This window comes from Cordyceps javanica, chromosome 1 (assembly GCF_051103115.1).
Source record: "Cordyceps javanica chromosome 1, complete sequence".
Taxonomy (NCBI): Eukaryota; Fungi; Ascomycota; class Sordariomycetes; order Hypocreales; family Cordycipitaceae; genus Cordyceps; species Cordyceps javanica.
In genome coordinates, this window is record NC_139295.1 from 8,006,632 (window position 1) to 8,022,754 (window position 16,123).

The window sequence follows — 16,123 nt, forward strand, 5'->3', positions numbered from 1 at the left end:
AGGAAACTGGATATACCAAAAATGACATTGACATGTCTGCATTACTAGTAGTAGACTGAAAACTACAGCGCAGCTAGAAACCATCAATTCAAAGTAAATATAAAACCAAGACGCCTAGCTCACAATGTGAACATATATGATGCAAGGACAGAAAGAAACCTCGTCTATACGCCACCATCTTCATCAAGCCGAGCCTTTTCTTTTTCCATTTTTACCGCAGTTGCGTCTAGATAGAGTATAGTTACTATATACAAGGTTAATTAAGCAGAGATGGGAAATAATATCCATGTCTAGTCAGTGGAGATGATTTGGGTTCAAGCCTCGCGATCTAGTGACTGTCCGAGGACCATTTCGTAATACACGCCCTTTTGCGCAATGAGCTCTTCGTGGGTCCCGCGCTCGACGACGCGCCCCTTGCCGAACACGACAATGGTGTCGGCGTCGCGGATGGTGCTGAGGCGGTGCGCGACCGCAATCGTGGTGCGGCCCGCGGCGGCGCGGTCCAGCGCCTCCTTGACCACCTTTTCCGACTCGCTGTCGAGCGCCGACGTGGCCTCGTCCAGGAGCAGCAGGCGCGGCGTCCGGATCAGCGCGCGCGCGATGGCGATGCGCTGCCGCTGGCCGCCCGAGAGCGACAGGCCCTGGCTGCCGCAGGTCGTGCCCAGGCCGTCGGGCAGCGACGAGATGAACTCCCAGACGTTGGCCTGCTGGCACGCCGAGACGATGTCCTCCTCCGAGGGCTCGCCGTACTCGAGGCCCAGGGAAATGTTGTCGCGGATGGAGCCCTGGTAGAGGACAGGCTCCTGCTGCACGAGCGCAATGTCGCGGCGGTACTGCGAGCGGTCGTACTCCTTGGCATCCAGGCCGTCCACACGTAGCTGGCCAGAAGTAGGGTCGTAAAAGCGCTGCAGGAGCGCAATCATGGTCGACTTGCCGCAGCCCGAGGCGCCAACAAAAGCCACCATACTGCCGGGCTGTATATCAATGTCAATGCCTCGCAGGACCTTGAGGTTGGGGCGCAGCGGATACGCAAATTGAATGTCGTCGCAGATGACCTCTTTGCCCTTGACGGGCTGGTCGGTCTTCGTCTCGGCCGCATCGCTGGCGGTGCACTCGCCATCGCTGTCATTGAGAGTGCGCGTTCGGCGCAGGCGCAGAATGTAGTTGATGGCAGTGCCGGCCTTGGTGATGCTCGTGGTGTACTGGAAGAAGAGCGCGGCTGCTTCGCCAGAGAAGATGATGGCGATGAATATGACGTAGAACTGGGATGCGGTGTACTCGCCGGTGGAAATGAGCTGGCCGCCGTACCAGAAGCCGAGGCACATGACGAGGAGAGAGATGGACTGGCTGAGAGAATAAAAGAACATTTTCCAACCGAGGCCGGAAATGGCGTCGGCAGCAATGTGTTGCAAGGAATCGTGGTAGCGCGAGATGATGGCTTGCTCGAGCGCGAGCGAGGACACGGTGCGGATGCCCATGACGGCCTCGGACGCGAGGCCGCTGCTCTTGGAAAAGCGATCGGCCGTGTCCGACTCGAACTTGAACTCGAGACGGATGCGGATGTAGCCCGAGGCAACCAGGACGGGAAGCCCGCCCAGGGCCAGCACGAGACTCAGCTTCCACCCGTAGCAGAGGGCCAAGATGACGCTGGAGAGGATATTGACGACGGTGATGAGAATGAGGACGCAGTTGATGGACAGCAGCTCCTGCAGACTGGTGGGTTCGGAAGCGACCCGGGAGACGAGGGCGCCAGTGTTGTTCTCGGGCTTGTCGAAAAACGCCATGTCCTGGCGGAGAGTGTTGTCGAAAAGCTCGGCGCGGTAGTATTTCATGACGTGCTGCCCAACTCGGTTGATGAGCCATCCGGAGATGGCGTACGCGACGAGGTTGCCGAGCGCGACGACGAAGAACATGAGAGCGTAAAAGTTGGCCTTGGAGACATTTATGGTGGTGAATGCGTCCATGGTCTGCGCAAAGAGCACGGCGAGCGCGGGGTAGGTGCCGCCGCCGGCAATGGCGCAAAGCGAGATGGTGAAGAGAGACCACCACAGCTCGGGCTGCTCCTTGATGACGATCCAGAGCCCCATGAACAAACCGTAGGTCCGCTGCGTCTCGGTCCCTGCTTGTACGCTCCCCGCGCCGGCAGATGCGCGAGAGGCCGTCATCTCGAGGACCTGCTCCGCTTTGGTCTCGTCTCCGTTGTCGTCGCTGTCGGCCGACCCGTCGCCGTCGCCAAGGTCCTGGGCGCGCACAAGTGCTGCGTACTTGCCGTTCATTCTTATGAGCTCGGAATGGGTACCGGTTTCAAGGACCTGGCCCTTGGACATGACGATGATCTGGTCGGCGGTACGGATGGTGGAGAGGCGATGAGCAATGGCGATCATGGTCCGTCCCTTGGCCACGTTGTTGAGCGCTGTCTGAACAATCTTTTCGGCGTTGGGGTCCAGGGCACTGGTGGCCTCGTCGAGGAGAAGGATTTTGGGGTTGGAGATGATGCTACGCGCAATGACGATTCTCTGCTTCTGGCCTCCCGAGAGAGACGCGCCACGCTCGCCAATCATGGTGTCGTAGCCGTTGGGCAGCTCAGTGATGAAATCGTGGGCGTACGAGGATTCGCAGGCTTCTTGGACGAGACGACGCTTTTCCTCGTCGGGCAAGTCGGCCATGGCGGTGCCGGACAGGCCGTCGACTACATTCTGGTAGATGCTACCGGTAAACAAGGTGGGCTCTTGCTGGACGAGGCGCATGCTGGTGCGCAGCCATTGCAGGTTGAGATCGGTCAATTTATGGCCGTCGAGTGTGATTTCGCCTGCGGAGCTGGCATACCAGCGCTCGAGCAGACCAAACAGCGTACTCTTTCCAGAGCCGCTGGCGCCGACAAAAGCAGTCGTCTTGTTGGCGGGAATGTCGATGCTGAAGTTTTGGAGGACAGGCACGTCGGGGCGAGAAGGGTAGGCGAAATCCACGTTGGAGACTTTGATGTTGCCCTGGAAATCGGGAATGGTTGTGCCAGCGGTAGAGAGCGAATCGACGGCGGACTTGCGGTCAATGACGGCAAACATGTCGTGAGCGGCGGCGGCGGCCTTGGAGATGGCGACGGTCTGAGGAGCAATCTGAGTGAGGGCTTGGGCGGCGACGAGGACGGCAAAAATGACGCTATAAATTTAGTATTGCATGAAAGAGTGAGGAAAGAAGAAGGGTTACTCACGTTACAACTGTACCAGGCTGGCTTATCTCACCACTGGCATACATGCGCATGCCCTGCCAAAACGCCAGACCGTAGCCGGCAAAGATGCAAAAGAACTCAAAGGGAAAGAGGATGGCGTAGATGAGCGACTTCTTGTTGCCGACCTGGCGGGCGTCCTCGAGAATGCCCGCGAAGCGGCGGGAGAGCTTGGGAAAGGCCCAGAAGGCGTGGGCGGTGCGGATGGTGGCAAAGGCCTCCTCGGCGACGGTGCCCGAGGCGCTGTAAATGTCAAACATGCGGTACTCGTAGGCCATGTCAAAGACGACGCAGACGACGGTGACGATGATGTTGACGGGGACGATGGAGATCACAATGAGGGTCAGCTTCCACTGGACGACAAAGGCGACGACAAAGGCGGCGACAAAGGTGGAGAGGGCCTGGAGGGTGATGCCGAGCTTCTCGGCGATGCCGTTGGTGATGAGGTTGCCGTTGGTGGTGATCTGGCTGGCGACGGAGCTGGAGGGGGCGTCGAAGAAGGGAATCTCCTGGCGGAGGGTCTGGCGGACAAAGTCGACGCGCATCCTTTTGACGACGCGGATGGAAGTGAGGGAGACGGCGAGCTGGGAGTAGAGCAAAGGTCAGCGTGAAAAATGATGGAGTGACTGGGATTCTGCCCAGAGAAGGAAAGGGAAAAAGAGATTGACTTGCCGTCCAGATGTATGTGAGGACAAATTTTCCAATAAAGAGATAGATAAAGTAGAGGCTATTATCCAATCAGTTTTGTAAAGTTGGACGGGACAATGTAAGACGGGCGGGCAAAAACGTACGCATAGTGCGCCACCTTTTCGCGGTAGGCGGCCGGGGAGAGGGTGCCGGCGACAAAGTCGTTGAAGACGTTGACGTAGGAGCCAAAGACGACGTCCATCAGAGGCAGGGCGGTGCCGGAGGCGACCATGCAGAGACAGGCGACGGCGTTGACGATCCATCCTTTGGTGTCGTTGTAGCCAAAGACTCGCTGTTTTTGGTCCCGGATTAGCAGCTGCGAAGCAGAGATGCAAAAATGAAGAAGAAGAAGAAGAAAGGCAAAGAAAAGCAAATCATACCAGGTAGAATCGAAAAGAGCCCTTGTCCTTTTCCTTGTCATCCGCCGGCTCTGGCATCACGTTTGTTGATGGGACGGGCGTTGATGAAGCCGCCGTCATTGGCAAACGCTCTTTTTGCTCCATCGTGGTTGGCGGTTGGCGGTTGGCGGTCGATCTTGCAGAGCTCGTTTGCAAAGAGAACAAGAAAAGCTATTCTCTTTTATTTTCCCTTCCTCTTCCCTTTCCTTTCCTTTTGGCTCTCTTTTCTTTTTTTTTTCTTCTTTCCTTTTCTTTCCTTCACCAAATTTGGACAGGATCAAGTTTTGTCAAGACGAAACATTGCCTCCACGGAAAGAGGCAGCATCGGGGATTCTTTTTATGACTAGCACGCGATTGAGACACGGCAAAGATACCCGAAGATTTTCTAGTTTCTGTACCCAGAAGAGAAGGCGGGAGAGAGAGAGAGAGAGAGGTTCATGGTGGATGCCCCCGATTTTTAGCGTAATTCCTTCGGGTTCCTAGAGCCCGGGCAACCGTCCTACTGGTACCAAGCTAAGGCGGGCGAGCTACGGCTGGCGGAGAGAAACACAGGTAGGGAAGAAAAGTGGTTTCGTGTCGTGTACTTGCGTGTTGCATTTTTTTCTTCTTTTTCGTAATTAGACTGGGATGGTGCGGAGCTGATGCTGCGGAGCTGATGATGATGATGATGAGGGATCATGAGATTGCCTGCATCTGGGTGCGATTGTCGACCACCAAGGGCCTAGGTGGGGGTGGTGGGGGTTATGCAGCGCTGCCGGCTTCTCTTTAGATGTATAGATTTTTTTTATTTCTAATTTTTTTCTTTTTTGCTTATAAGTAACGAAATTCTCCGTCGTACAAGTCTTGATGATATTCGGTATGGAAGTTGATGGCATTCACGTCGTGGAGGGCATCGCGGGTCTGCGATGTGCCGTGTCTGGGTTGACCGCGGTCCTTGTAGTCGCATCTCCAGGATCATGACGATGATTGTGCTCGGATCTGGATCAGAATAAATTGCAAGCGGTCTTGATATGCCAGCCGATACAATTACTTGGTGAGACTAGGTCGACCGCATCCCGCCCGCCGTCCTCCTCGTCGTCTTTTCTTCTTCTGCGCCAAGTTTTCCTTCTTTGTCGACCCAAAATTACTACTGGCATCGTTTCCTGTTTGAGCTCGCCGATAAGCTATCCGTTGTTTGGTTGTGTACCGTCCCACCGCAAGATGCATGGGGCATCTATACCCAGTACTCAGTAGACTATCAGTAGTTGGTTGATGCATGGGTGAATAATCAACCGCCCACACATGGTTTGTTAGTAATTTAGTACTATGCAGTTTGTACTATGTACTCCGTACTATGCAGATACTCCAGACACCCGCCAGACACATCAGGCCCCCCCATGTCAACCCTGTCAAACCCTATCTGGCTTCCACACAGAGTCTCGGCCCCCGCGGGCCCCGCGGTCTCCGGCTGTACCGTATATTGGCCACCCAGTCTGCTGTTGCTGCTGCTGCTGTTGCTGCTTCTGCTACCCTTTCCCTTCCCGCTGCTTCTAGCTTCTCTCTGCCTTTTCTGTCTCGCCGACGACGACCTGCAGTGAGAAAAAAAAAACCAACGACGGCGGCCAATTTTTTTTTTCTTCAGTTATTGACGTTGGGCTTGGACCAACACAACATCCACCAATTTCCTTGATATCGGCACATCCAATTCCGAGACCTCTTCTCCCCCTCCCCCCTCCTCTCCTCTTACCCTTGTCCTCCTACTCTTCTCCTGCAGTTCTACGGATACCCTTCTCCTACTGGTACCCTTCTCCTAACCTTTGCTTCTCCTACTTACCCACGAAACTCAGCCACGCTAGTCTCAGCCACTACCAACGAGCCACACCTCAACGGTTCTCTCTCTCTCCGCATCGCACCGGCTCCGTGATTCGGCGCTCTCCTCCCCTCCTCTCCCCTCCTACATCTCAATATACTACTCCGTATATTTTTGTTTTTTTTTTATCTTTTCTATTTTTAAACCCTCTTCACCTCGTTTCTTCCTACAGAACCTCTCTCGGAAACCTCTTTCCGTAAACTCCATCTCATCGTTCATCCTCGTGCCACCACTCAACTCAACTCACGCAGCTCAGTTCACTCGGTTCACTCGGTTCACTCAATCGCCAACACCACCACCACCTCCCAAAACGGCTTCTTCGCACAATCCCCGGTCCTTTATTATGCGTGCTGGCTTGGGCTAGTTGCATTCATCCCAGTCCGACAAACATCTTTCGTTTCTTTTTTCTCTTTCCCTCTTTCTTCTCTTCTTTTTTTTTCCCTTCAAGCTGGCGCCTTTACGCCATCCCGTCAAAAGCCTAGTTATGCCGTCGAATCGTGGCCCGGCTCTTTCGTCTGAATTACACAACCACGGCTTGCAACCCGCCTCGTGTGCACAGTCTAGTGCGATACCTTAAAAACAGGGCCTTTGTTGCATCCCGTCTTGCTTTTTTTTTTATTTGGCGTCATCGCTTTTTTTACCTGCCTATACTGGCCCTTTTTTTTTCGCTCAATCAGTCCGCAAGCCCCCTCCTTGGACCATGCAGCAAAACACACCGGAGCAGCCTCAAGTCCTCATGGTCGGCCCCGCTGCCGCCAACGCTGCCGAAGATGCCTCTGGCCGTCGAGCGGTATGATGCAGCCCCCCGGTCATATTTATATTTTCTCACATCCGTCCCTTTTTTTATTAATACACCCGTCTTTCTTATTTCTACGTTAACCCTACACCCCTCCTTTTCTTTCTTCTCCGCACACCCTCTCGTTGCTGCTACTTCCCGTCCCATATGTCAGCCTCATCTCATCGACACCCCCGAGTGCATCGACGTAGCTTCACTTTTGGCGTCACCTTCCTAAACTCAAAGGAACCAAGAAAACAAAATCCCTCTTCTCTCCCTTACATGTGCCAAAAGAAAATACCGCACTAGAATCACCTTGATCGATCGTAGTGTGCCTGCCTGGCGTTGCCATTTGCGCAAGGCTGTGATCGTCGAGAGTCCCTGTTATTTCCCTCACTCACCTGCGTATAAAAGAGCTACTTTGACAAATCCAGTTTTTTTGCTAACCTGCTCATTTCCTGCTCATAGTGCGATCAGTGCCGTCTCCGCAAGGTACGTTGCGCGCCTTCTCATATCTAGCCCCTTATTTGTCCATTCATTTTCCCTTCTTGCGCCCGCCGTCTGTACACCATCGTGTCTCAGACACGCTCATCAAAGCCCCGTTGCCATGATTGGTGGTTCCGCCGATTGCGGCTCTTGTAACGAGGTTGGCGCCGCAGTTGTCCCTTTTTGTCTTGATCCCATCTCGATGCCAAGAGAATCCCACACCATTTCCATCGTCCCCAAGATATCCACCAACTAACACCGCTCCTAGATTCGCTGTGACAAGGACTGGCCTTGCTCCAACTGTAGAACGGCCAAGCGACCGTGTACTTCCACCGGTGCCGGTCAGCGCCCCAAGGAACCCCGTCAACGTGTTCTCATTTCCTCTCAATAGTATGTCGCCGATGCATGTGCCATTTGTGACCTCGGGTCCATCCATGCACGACGCAAGGCCGCCACTTCTCAAGCTAACCGGACATCGGCAGTGAGCGCAAGATTGACCAGATCGAGTCCCGTCTCGGGAGCATCGAGACGCTGCTCCGGAACCTCTCCACCTCTGGAGGCGGCGCCGGCACCGGCGCCGGCGGTGGTGGTGGTGGTGCGGCCAGCGACGCCGCCAGCCGCATCATCTCGACGCCGCAGACGGGCAGCAGCGGCCCGACCTGCGAGTCCACCGCCGACTTTGACAGCAGCGAGGAGGACGCCGCGTTCGGCGGCGACTCGGGCCTGACGGTGCACACGGCCTTTGCCAGCGAGTTCCTCGAGCGCGCCGTCAAGCGCACCGCCCTCCGCTCCACACACAACCCCAAGATGGAGGCCGCCCTCGCCAACCTCGGCCAGCTCGTCGAGATGCAGCGCAGCCGGCCCGAGCACCGGCCCCGCTTTCCGCTCCAGCGCGCCGTGCCCCCGGGCGGCGTCTCCAAGCTGCCGCTGCCGCCCATGGCGCTCGTCGTGGAGCTTCTCAAGAAGAATAAAGGTACGTGACCGTCTACCCCCATCGGCTTGTGGTTATATATATCGGCCAGCGTGTTTCGGTGTGCTGACGGTGGCAGCTTCGCCTGTGACACTCTTCACCATCATGTGCGACTTGGTCGGCGTCACCGACATCACCACGCTATGTCGAGCAGTGTACTTTCCCACAGAAGACGTATCTGACGCTACCTTTGCCGTCGTCAGCGCTCTGTTGTACAACCTGTTCCTAGAACAGCACTCCCTCTCGTCCGACCCCGACGTGAGGGAAGAATACAACCGACATTTCCAATTATGCCGCGCCAATCTCGAAACCACCCTCGCCAACTTGCCCATGCTCTTATCCGCCAAAATCGACAATGTCCAGGCCCTACTCCTCGGTGTAAGCATATCCCCTCCCACCACACCACCCCCCGCGTACCTACCCTACCTGATCCCGTTTCGAACGCCAAATTTCATGCTAAAACACGTCCTCCCCTCCTTTCTTGCAGAGCCTGTACGCCGTCGACGTCTCCCGCCCGACCGTCGCCTGGCACTTTGCCTCGGCCGGCGCGCAGCTGTGCCTCACGGGCGGCTTCCACCGGCAGGACAGCCTGGCGCACGACCCGCCCGAGACGGCGCGCATCAAGCGCATCCTCTTCTGGCACACGTACACGCTCGACAAGGGGCTCGGCCTGCGCCTGGGCCGCGCCTCCGTCATCCACGAGTGCGACATTGACATCCCCCGCGTCTTCGAGTTTGACCTGCTCGACAGCGGCGGCGCCGACACGGTGCCCACCATGTGGGTCGAGATCTCGGGCCTGCAGAGCCTCATCTACGAGCAGCTCTACAGCCCGGCCGCCCTGCACTGCCCCCAGGACGAGCTCGTCCGCCGCGCCCGCGCCCTCGCCGACGAGTGCCGCCGCCTCGGCGTCCGCGGCGACCGCGCCCGCAGCAACGCCTACTCCTACATCAAGCAGATGAACATCTCCGACGTCGTCGACGTCTTCATCCGCGGCGACGAGGTCCAGTACTACGTCACCCAGACTCTCATCTACCGCGTCATCCCGGCCCCCGACCGCTCCGTGAGCCGCTTCTGCGACGAGTGCTTGGAGGCGGCGCGGAGGGCCATGAGCGCGCACCAAGACTGCGCCCGCTTGATCGATCTGGGTAGCTTTGTCAAGACGATATACGTTCACTGGTACGAGGACCACAGCTTGACACTTGATTTTTATGTTTCTTGTTTCTTGTTCTTTAGTTTTTGATTTTTCGGCTAACAACGTTTTATAGGAACCTCCTGCTCACCCCGTTTGCGCCATTCTTCGTGCTCTTCTGCTATGTTATCGAGACGTCGTCGGCCGACGACCTCAAGATTCTCAGGGAATTCGTCGCGTCGCTGGCCCTGGCGCGCGACTCGTCCGAGGCGGTAGAGAAGCTGTACCGACTGTGCCAGGTCATGTACGACGTGCTGACCCTGTACGTCGAGGCCAAGTCGTCGCAGCAGCATCAGCAGGAGAACGGCGGGGCCCACGGCGTTGTCCCCATCGGGGACGAGTTCGAAATGTACCTCAGCCAGCTCGGCCTCATGCCCATAGAGGACCAGGCAATGACCGGCGCGCACGACGGTGCGGGCGGGCAGGCGGCGGCGGCGGCAGCAGCCGCTGGAGGGTCCGTGCCGCACAACCCGCAGGTCGCGCAGATCGCCGACTGGTTCGTCAACAACCGCAACATGATGGGCTTGCTGGAGGAGGACCTGTCGCACATTGATTCGTACCGCTGGCTGCAGTCGGGAGCAGCGCACGTGCAACAGCATCAACAGCCGCACCAGCAGCACGCTGGACAGGTGGGAGCAGCAAGTAATCCGGTGCACGGACACCATCATACTGGATCCATGTAAGGTTTAGGGGCTGTTTTCTTGTGCCAAGAAAAACTTCCCTTGTGTAATGATAATGATGCCGCTGTCTGATACCAAAAAAAGTATGTTTTATGTTGTTTGCCGGTAGTTTTATCTCTCTCTCTCGTTGGATTTTGGAATGCAACATTGTTTCGTGCGTGCTTCACTTCATCTTGTGAATAGACTTTCAGTCGGTCGGATATCTCGGATCGTACACTTCGTAGCCTTCGTCCTCGGTGTCGCTCTCGCCGAGTGTCGTCGTCCCGAGCGGTGCTTTCGTCATGACCACCGCCTCGGGCTGGACGGGAGCCGCCACCATCGCCGCGTCCTGCTGCGGCTGGCCCTCTGCGGGCGTCATTGTGCTCTTGAAGCCAGTCTTTTTGAACCCGCCCTTCTTGAACCCTCCGCCCCCGGTGGACGACCCGCCGCCGCCGCCCCCCTCGGGGATTTTGATGCTGACGAGGCCGTCGGCCTTGGCCTCGGCCTTGCGTGCGCGCGCGCCAGCGCCAGGGTCGCGGACCATGGCTTTCATGTCCTTCATTCGCTGCTTGTGCGCGTGGTCGTAGCTGCCGAGATGCGCCTCGTAGTCGTTCATGCGCGCATAACCTTTGGCGCAGAGGGAACAGTAGAAGGACTTTTGGGCTTCGCGCGCCGAGGAAGTGGCGGCGGGCGGGAGCGTTTGATGGCGCTATCACAGTCAGTCAGTATTGATCGTTCTTTGTAGTATACTACGGGGGTGTAAGAGCGAACCGGAGGCATATTTTGCGAGTTGTGTGTGTGTATGTGTTGTTGTTGCTAGTATGTAGTGTTGAGGAACCTGGCGGTGTTTGCAAGCAAGTTTGCCTGGCGAGACGCGGAAGCGCCACGCGCGGCTCAGTGGAGCGGAGCTTCGTGGCGGGGCTATTGTTCCGTGAGCACCCACTGACAGGGCTAGAATTAATGCTGACGCTAGCCTCAGGTCCCCTGGTGCTTTTTTGGTGAGGCTCTCCCCACAGTCAAGGCGTTGAGACGCCCGCGCGACGACTGGGGATGGGGATCCTCCGCGGCAGCATTTCCACTGAACAAATATTCGACTCTGTGAAAACTACACGCATTCAAAGACCGCGCGCAGGAGAGCAGTTTCCAAGATTGCGCACGGCGACGCGCCGATTCTGACCAGCATGGAAGGCTCAAGCAGCAGCAACAGACAGTCGCTCAACCACCGCGCGTCACAGCAGACCATCATCTCGCTGCTCGAGCTCGACCCGTCCCCCATCGACTCGCCCACGCCCTCCGAGGACAAGCGCCTCAAAGATGGCGCAGACTCGGACGGCTCAGACACCATAATGGCGGCGTCGGCCGACTCGGCGTCGCTCAAGAGCACCACGACAGCGCCCGGTCTCAGAACCCACGGCGGTCACGGCACCATCTTTTACCGTACAACCCCGTTCCCTCTGTCTGTTCTATTGGCATGCCATGTACTAACGAGAATTCCCCAGTCTCACGGATCCAGCGGTACTCTAGCTACGCCATGTCCATCTTCACCTCCCTCCACCTCGCCAACGTCTCCCTCATCCCCGCCGTTCAGCGCTCCGTGCCTTCCTCCGAAACCTATCTCCTCATGACGCGTGAAATCTACCAGACTGCTCTCACTGAGTCTCTTCTCGTCACCCTGCCCGTGCTCGCGCACGTCGGTGCGGGCATCGGCCTGCGCCTGCTGCGGCGCCGCGAGAACATGCGCCGCTACGGGGGCGCCACGCCGGCCATGTACGCGCTGCACCGGTCGCAGACGGAACGCAGGGGCGCCGCCGCCATGTCCCTGTGGCCGCCGCTGAGCTACATCTCGGCTTCGGGGTACGCCTTCTCCGTGTTCTACGCCGCGCACGCCTTCATGAACCGCGTGCTGCCCCTCGCCGTCGAGGGCGACAGCTCCAACATTGGGCTCGCGTACGTGGCGCACGGCTTCGCGCGACATCCGGTCGTTGCGGGTGTGGCATACACGGGCCTGATCGTCGCCGGCATGGGGCACATGGTCTGGGGCATGGCCAAGTGGTGGGGGTACGCGCCGTCCACGCGCGGATGGCTGAGCAGCGCGGTGGTGGTTGACAAGAAGACAAAGAGGCAGAGGCGCAGCCGGTGGCTGTCGGTGCACGGCGCGGTGCTTTTTGCGGCGGCGGCGTGGGCGGTCGGCGGTATCGCAGTTGTGGCGAGAGGAGGACTGCAGGATGGGTGGGTAGGCAAAGTGTATGATGACATGTTTTCGAGGGTTGGGTTGTGAAACAATAGACTGTAGCTGCATTTCTGGAGTTAGGCGACGACTTATACACCGGCGGCGTTTCTTTTCATAGATTTGGTGTGTCTTTATCATGCCCAGGCTATATGTCTTGACCATTACACCCGCAGGTATACCCGCGGTTATATGGAGTCTCATACTTGGTGTAAGATACTATGTTGTGCCGCATTATACTTTGTCCGCGTGATAGATCTTTGTGTCTTCCCTTCGACGTGGGGTTATATTCATTTGTACGACGGCGCCTAAGAACCTACAATGAGTGGCTGGAAGACTTCGTTTGCAACCAATCACAGTGCACAGAGGGACCCTCCGACTGTGACTCTGTCTTCGGACCAACATCCGCGCAGCTTTGCGCTATCGCAGCTTTCTCCGTCATCTCTACAAGGACTTTTTCGTAATGGGCACACTTGAGCCAAAGAATACCAATGTGCGGCTTCTGGCCTGTCTTGTTGATGAAGAGGATACTTGCGACAGCGACTATCGCTTTGCCGTCGATGGTCGATGCGTAAAGTACGTGACGACGGCACCGGGCGCCTTTCGCGGGTTCGAGGACGACCGCACTTTTGAGCCCATCCTGGTCAGCGAAGCTCTCCCTCCGTTTCCGCCCGGGGACTGGAACAGCGGCCACATAGCCATGAGCCCCGAGACGGGGAGAGCCGCTTTCGTCAAGACGGAGCAGGTGCAGTTGGACGGTGTGCAGAATCTCTGGCATCCCGTCACGCTCAACGAGCTCGACTTTGTGCGACAAGATCGATACAGGCAGCGAGTGCACATCTCCACGCACCCGGGAGTCAACGGCGGCAGGCCCGTGCTCGTCAAGCTCGCCGTCTGGCCCTGGGAGATCCCCCACATGGAGACGGAGACGGCAGCGTACCGGTGGCTGAGCGGCAGCGGCGTCGGCCCCGCGTTCCTCGGCCACCTCAGCGAGGGCGAGGGCGGGCGCGTGGTGGGCTTCGTCACCGAGTGGCTGGAGGGCGCGCGCGCCGCGGGGCCGGCCGACGCGGACGGGTGCCGCCAGGCCCTGGGCCGGCTGCACGTGCTCGGCATCAAGATGGACGACATCAACAAGCACAATTTTCTGGTGCGGGACGGGCACGATGTTGTCCTGGTGGACTTTGAGGTGGCGAAGCGCGACTGTTCGCCCCAGGAGCTGGAGGACGAGATGGCCGCTCTCGAGAGCAACCTCGAGGACCCCAGTTACCGCGGCGGCGTACAGGTTATCGAAGAATGATGAGGTGCCTGGACACTGTTTCTGGTAGTAACACAATACATAAACATTTGCGGACAAGGGGTAGGGCTGTTGCGTTGTGATGGGGCTTTACTCCAAGTTGCCGGAGTTGCGCACTGAAAGTGGTTCATGGCAAGAGTATGTTGAATAATGGCTACGGTTCTACTCTTGGTTCTCTTTGATTTTGTTTCATCCATCTCATGCTACCTTTCGCATAAAGCAATTCATTTTAATTTGTTTGCCGCTAGCTATTGACAAATGTGTCCCCAGGAGCAGTCTCTATCAGTACAGGGCCTGTCGCCAGTGCCAATGAATGCGTTAGAAAGTGCAATATCACAACCATTGAATACCACCCTCTCAGAGACAATCAAAGTATATCCGCAACTATGAGTTTTTTTTTCAAGTACTGTACAACTTGAAGCATTGCTTGGAGAGTCTTCTTTGAGAGCGTTGGTGATGCTTGAACGAAACATGCTGAAGAATATATAGGGTAGCTACAGTATTAGTCGTCGCACTGTGAATGGCGGCTGGCGGATTGGCTGCCTGGACAGAAATCACGCTCACTTATCCACTGCCACTTAATCTTCGTGAAACAATTACTCTGCATGATATCAAACCCTCGTACGCTTGTTTGCTCGAGCGAACGGTAACGATTCCTGCGTACCGCGCCCTCGGCTCGTGAGTACCTCTGCTGGCGGCGGACGATTGGACCGGTCTACCAACACATCCCTCGCCGCCACTCTGCCCATTCGCGTATCATGCAATGTCGGACAAGGCATTCCGCCATGCGACATTCAATCTCGCCGCGCTTCTAGCACTCGCAGGAGAGCTGCGAGGTCAAAGGTGCACGTGCGATAGGACCGCCGCACCCAAGACAGGCAGCATGAACTGGGTCATCTTCGTCTCGTTTGACGACGGCCTGGACTGGGTTTTTCGATCGCCACGTACCGGGATCGATTCCACCGTGTCGGACAATTCTGCGAGCAAGATGCTTCTCAGCGAAGTGGCAACGCTCAAGCTTCTCGGCAAGCAAACTGCGGTTCCGGTCCCAGAGGTGTTCTCCTTTAGGTTTGGCACGAACCGTCCCGAGCAACCACGTTGGTAGTGTGTGCTAATTATTTTGTCATCTTACCGACAGTGCATCATGTGATAATCCCATTGGAATTCCATACATTCTCATGAGTAAAGCAACTGGCCGCCCACTGTCAGATTATGAATGGGTGTCTGTTCGAATGTCAGGATACCCGCAGCGAGTCCCGCTTCTGCCTCTGCCAGACGCGGCAAAAATCAAGGTGATGCGGCAGCTAGGGGGTTTCATGAGGCATCTGTCGGCTCTTCGCTTCGAAAAGATTGGCTCCTTGTTCGAGGAGCCTGACGGCAACGTCTTGGTTGGCGAGTGCCTTACGCCGGCACTCGTCTGGCAACATCGAGACTCTCTCACCGACGGTGCAGTGCAACGGGGCCCTTTTCTGCACGAAGGTCAGTATTTGGAGGCTCTTACATCTGCCCTCATAGCCCACGCCAAAGAGCTGCCACTCACGCCGCATACATTTTTCGCGCCCATTCCAGAAGAAGCAGAGTATCCTACATGGCCGAGCTACACGGCCGCTGTTGAACGCTGGAACGACTATGTCGAGGTCGGTGCCAAAATTGAAAGTAGCAACAATATTCTTCACTTTTGCCTCGCCGGCCAGATCTTGAGGCAGATGATTCCTCGCCTGTCCGCAGTAGATGGCTCGTATACGCTGTCTCACCCAGACCTTCACAGTGGCAACATCTTTGTGGATGCCGATTTCAACGTTACGTGCCTCATAGACTGGAGTTCGGCATCAACTGGACCTCTGAGCGAGTTGTTGACCACACCCCGCATCCAGACTCTCCCTCCGCAGCCGTTAATCATCGCTTTTCGTCAAGCTTTCGACGCAGAGCATTTACTACCGTCAGACTCCTGGGAGCGAGCCAGCATGAGGTGGTATTACTCGCGGCTTGTTCGTTTGGTTTCAAAAAATGACTTGGAATTATTCAAAGCTCTCTATAGCATCGTCTACAAGGTAACAGTCGACGATGGTGATATTACTACGCTGTTCAACCGACTGGCCGCGGATAAAAGGAACCAAGAACTCCTCAAAGAGCTTCGCACCGACGACTTCACCACGTCGGAGTTGAAAGAGCATGAAGCGAGCAGACTTGGATACTTGGGCAATAAAAACGATCGTCGCGCGGTGGCAAGGAAGTTGACCGTCATGGCAGAGCTGAACAGGCATTTTGTGACGAGCGTGAAACTATGGCGATGGATCGAGGCTGCCATGCAGACGTAATTCATAAAAATCTTGTACATGTATTGACTTTTGAAAGGATGGCGGCTC

At 56.5% G+C, this 16,123-nt stretch overlaps 6 protein-coding genes across 6 annotated transcripts; 4 read left to right on the plus strand and 2 right to left on the minus strand.

Annotated features, from left to right (window-relative positions):
- Window positions 1-314: 314 nt before the first annotated feature.
- Window positions 315-4,413, minus strand: V2A60_002443 (P-loop containing nucleoside triphosphate hydrolase protein; the record flags this gene model as incomplete). The annotated part of the gene is made up of 5 exons (XM_083253794.1): window positions 315-3,156; window positions 3,209-3,807; window positions 3,896-3,950; window positions 4,015-4,202; window positions 4,291-4,413. 5 exons carry the CDS (start codon window positions 4,411-4,413, stop codon window positions 315-317), a joined length of 3,807 nt encoding a protein of 1,268 aa, XP_083109920.1.
- A 2,444-nt stretch (window positions 4,414-6,857) lies between these two features.
- Window positions 6,858-10,260, plus strand: V2A60_002444 (Zn(II)2Cys6 transcription factor; the record flags this gene model as incomplete). The annotated part of the gene is made up of 7 exons (XM_083253795.1): window positions 6,858-6,947; window positions 7,401-7,424; window positions 7,687-7,808; window positions 7,901-8,391; window positions 8,468-8,766; window positions 8,876-9,564; window positions 9,654-10,260. The coding sequence occupies 7 exons, from the start codon at window positions 6,858-6,860 to the stop codon at window positions 10,258-10,260; spliced, it is 2,322 nt and encodes a 773-aa protein (XP_083109921.1).
- Window positions 10,261-10,444: 184 nt separating this feature from the next.
- V2A60_002445 (C2H2-type zinc finger protein) lies at window positions 10,445-11,016 on the minus strand (the record flags this gene model as incomplete). The annotated part of the gene is made up of 2 exons (XM_083253796.1): window positions 10,445-10,945; window positions 11,008-11,016. 2 exons carry the CDS (start codon window positions 11,014-11,016, stop codon window positions 10,445-10,447), a joined length of 510 nt encoding a protein of 169 aa, XP_083109922.1.
- A 401-nt stretch (window positions 11,017-11,417) lies between these two features.
- On the plus strand, window positions 11,418-12,514 carry V2A60_002446 (MCP1 family protein; the record flags this gene model as incomplete). Its single annotated transcript, XM_083253797.1, has 2 exons — window positions 11,418-11,673; window positions 11,736-12,514. The coding sequence occupies 2 exons, from the start codon at window positions 11,418-11,420 to the stop codon at window positions 12,512-12,514; spliced, it is 1,035 nt and encodes a 344-aa protein (XP_083109923.1).
- A 412-nt stretch (window positions 12,515-12,926) lies between these two features.
- V2A60_002447 (uncharacterized protein) lies at window positions 12,927-13,760 on the plus strand (the record flags this gene model as incomplete). The annotated part of the gene is made up of 1 exon (XM_083253798.1): window positions 12,927-13,760. The coding sequence occupies one exon, from the start codon at window positions 12,927-12,929 to the stop codon at window positions 13,758-13,760; it is 834 nt and encodes a 277-aa protein (XP_083109924.1).
- A 760-nt stretch (window positions 13,761-14,520) lies between these two features.
- On the plus strand, window positions 14,521-16,075 carry V2A60_002448 (phosphotransferase family protein; the record flags this gene model as incomplete). Its single annotated transcript, XM_083253799.1, has 2 exons — window positions 14,521-14,825; window positions 14,896-16,075. 2 exons carry the CDS (start codon window positions 14,521-14,523, stop codon window positions 16,073-16,075), a joined length of 1,485 nt encoding a protein of 494 aa, XP_083109925.1.
- Window positions 16,076-16,123: the final 48 nt, after the last annotated feature.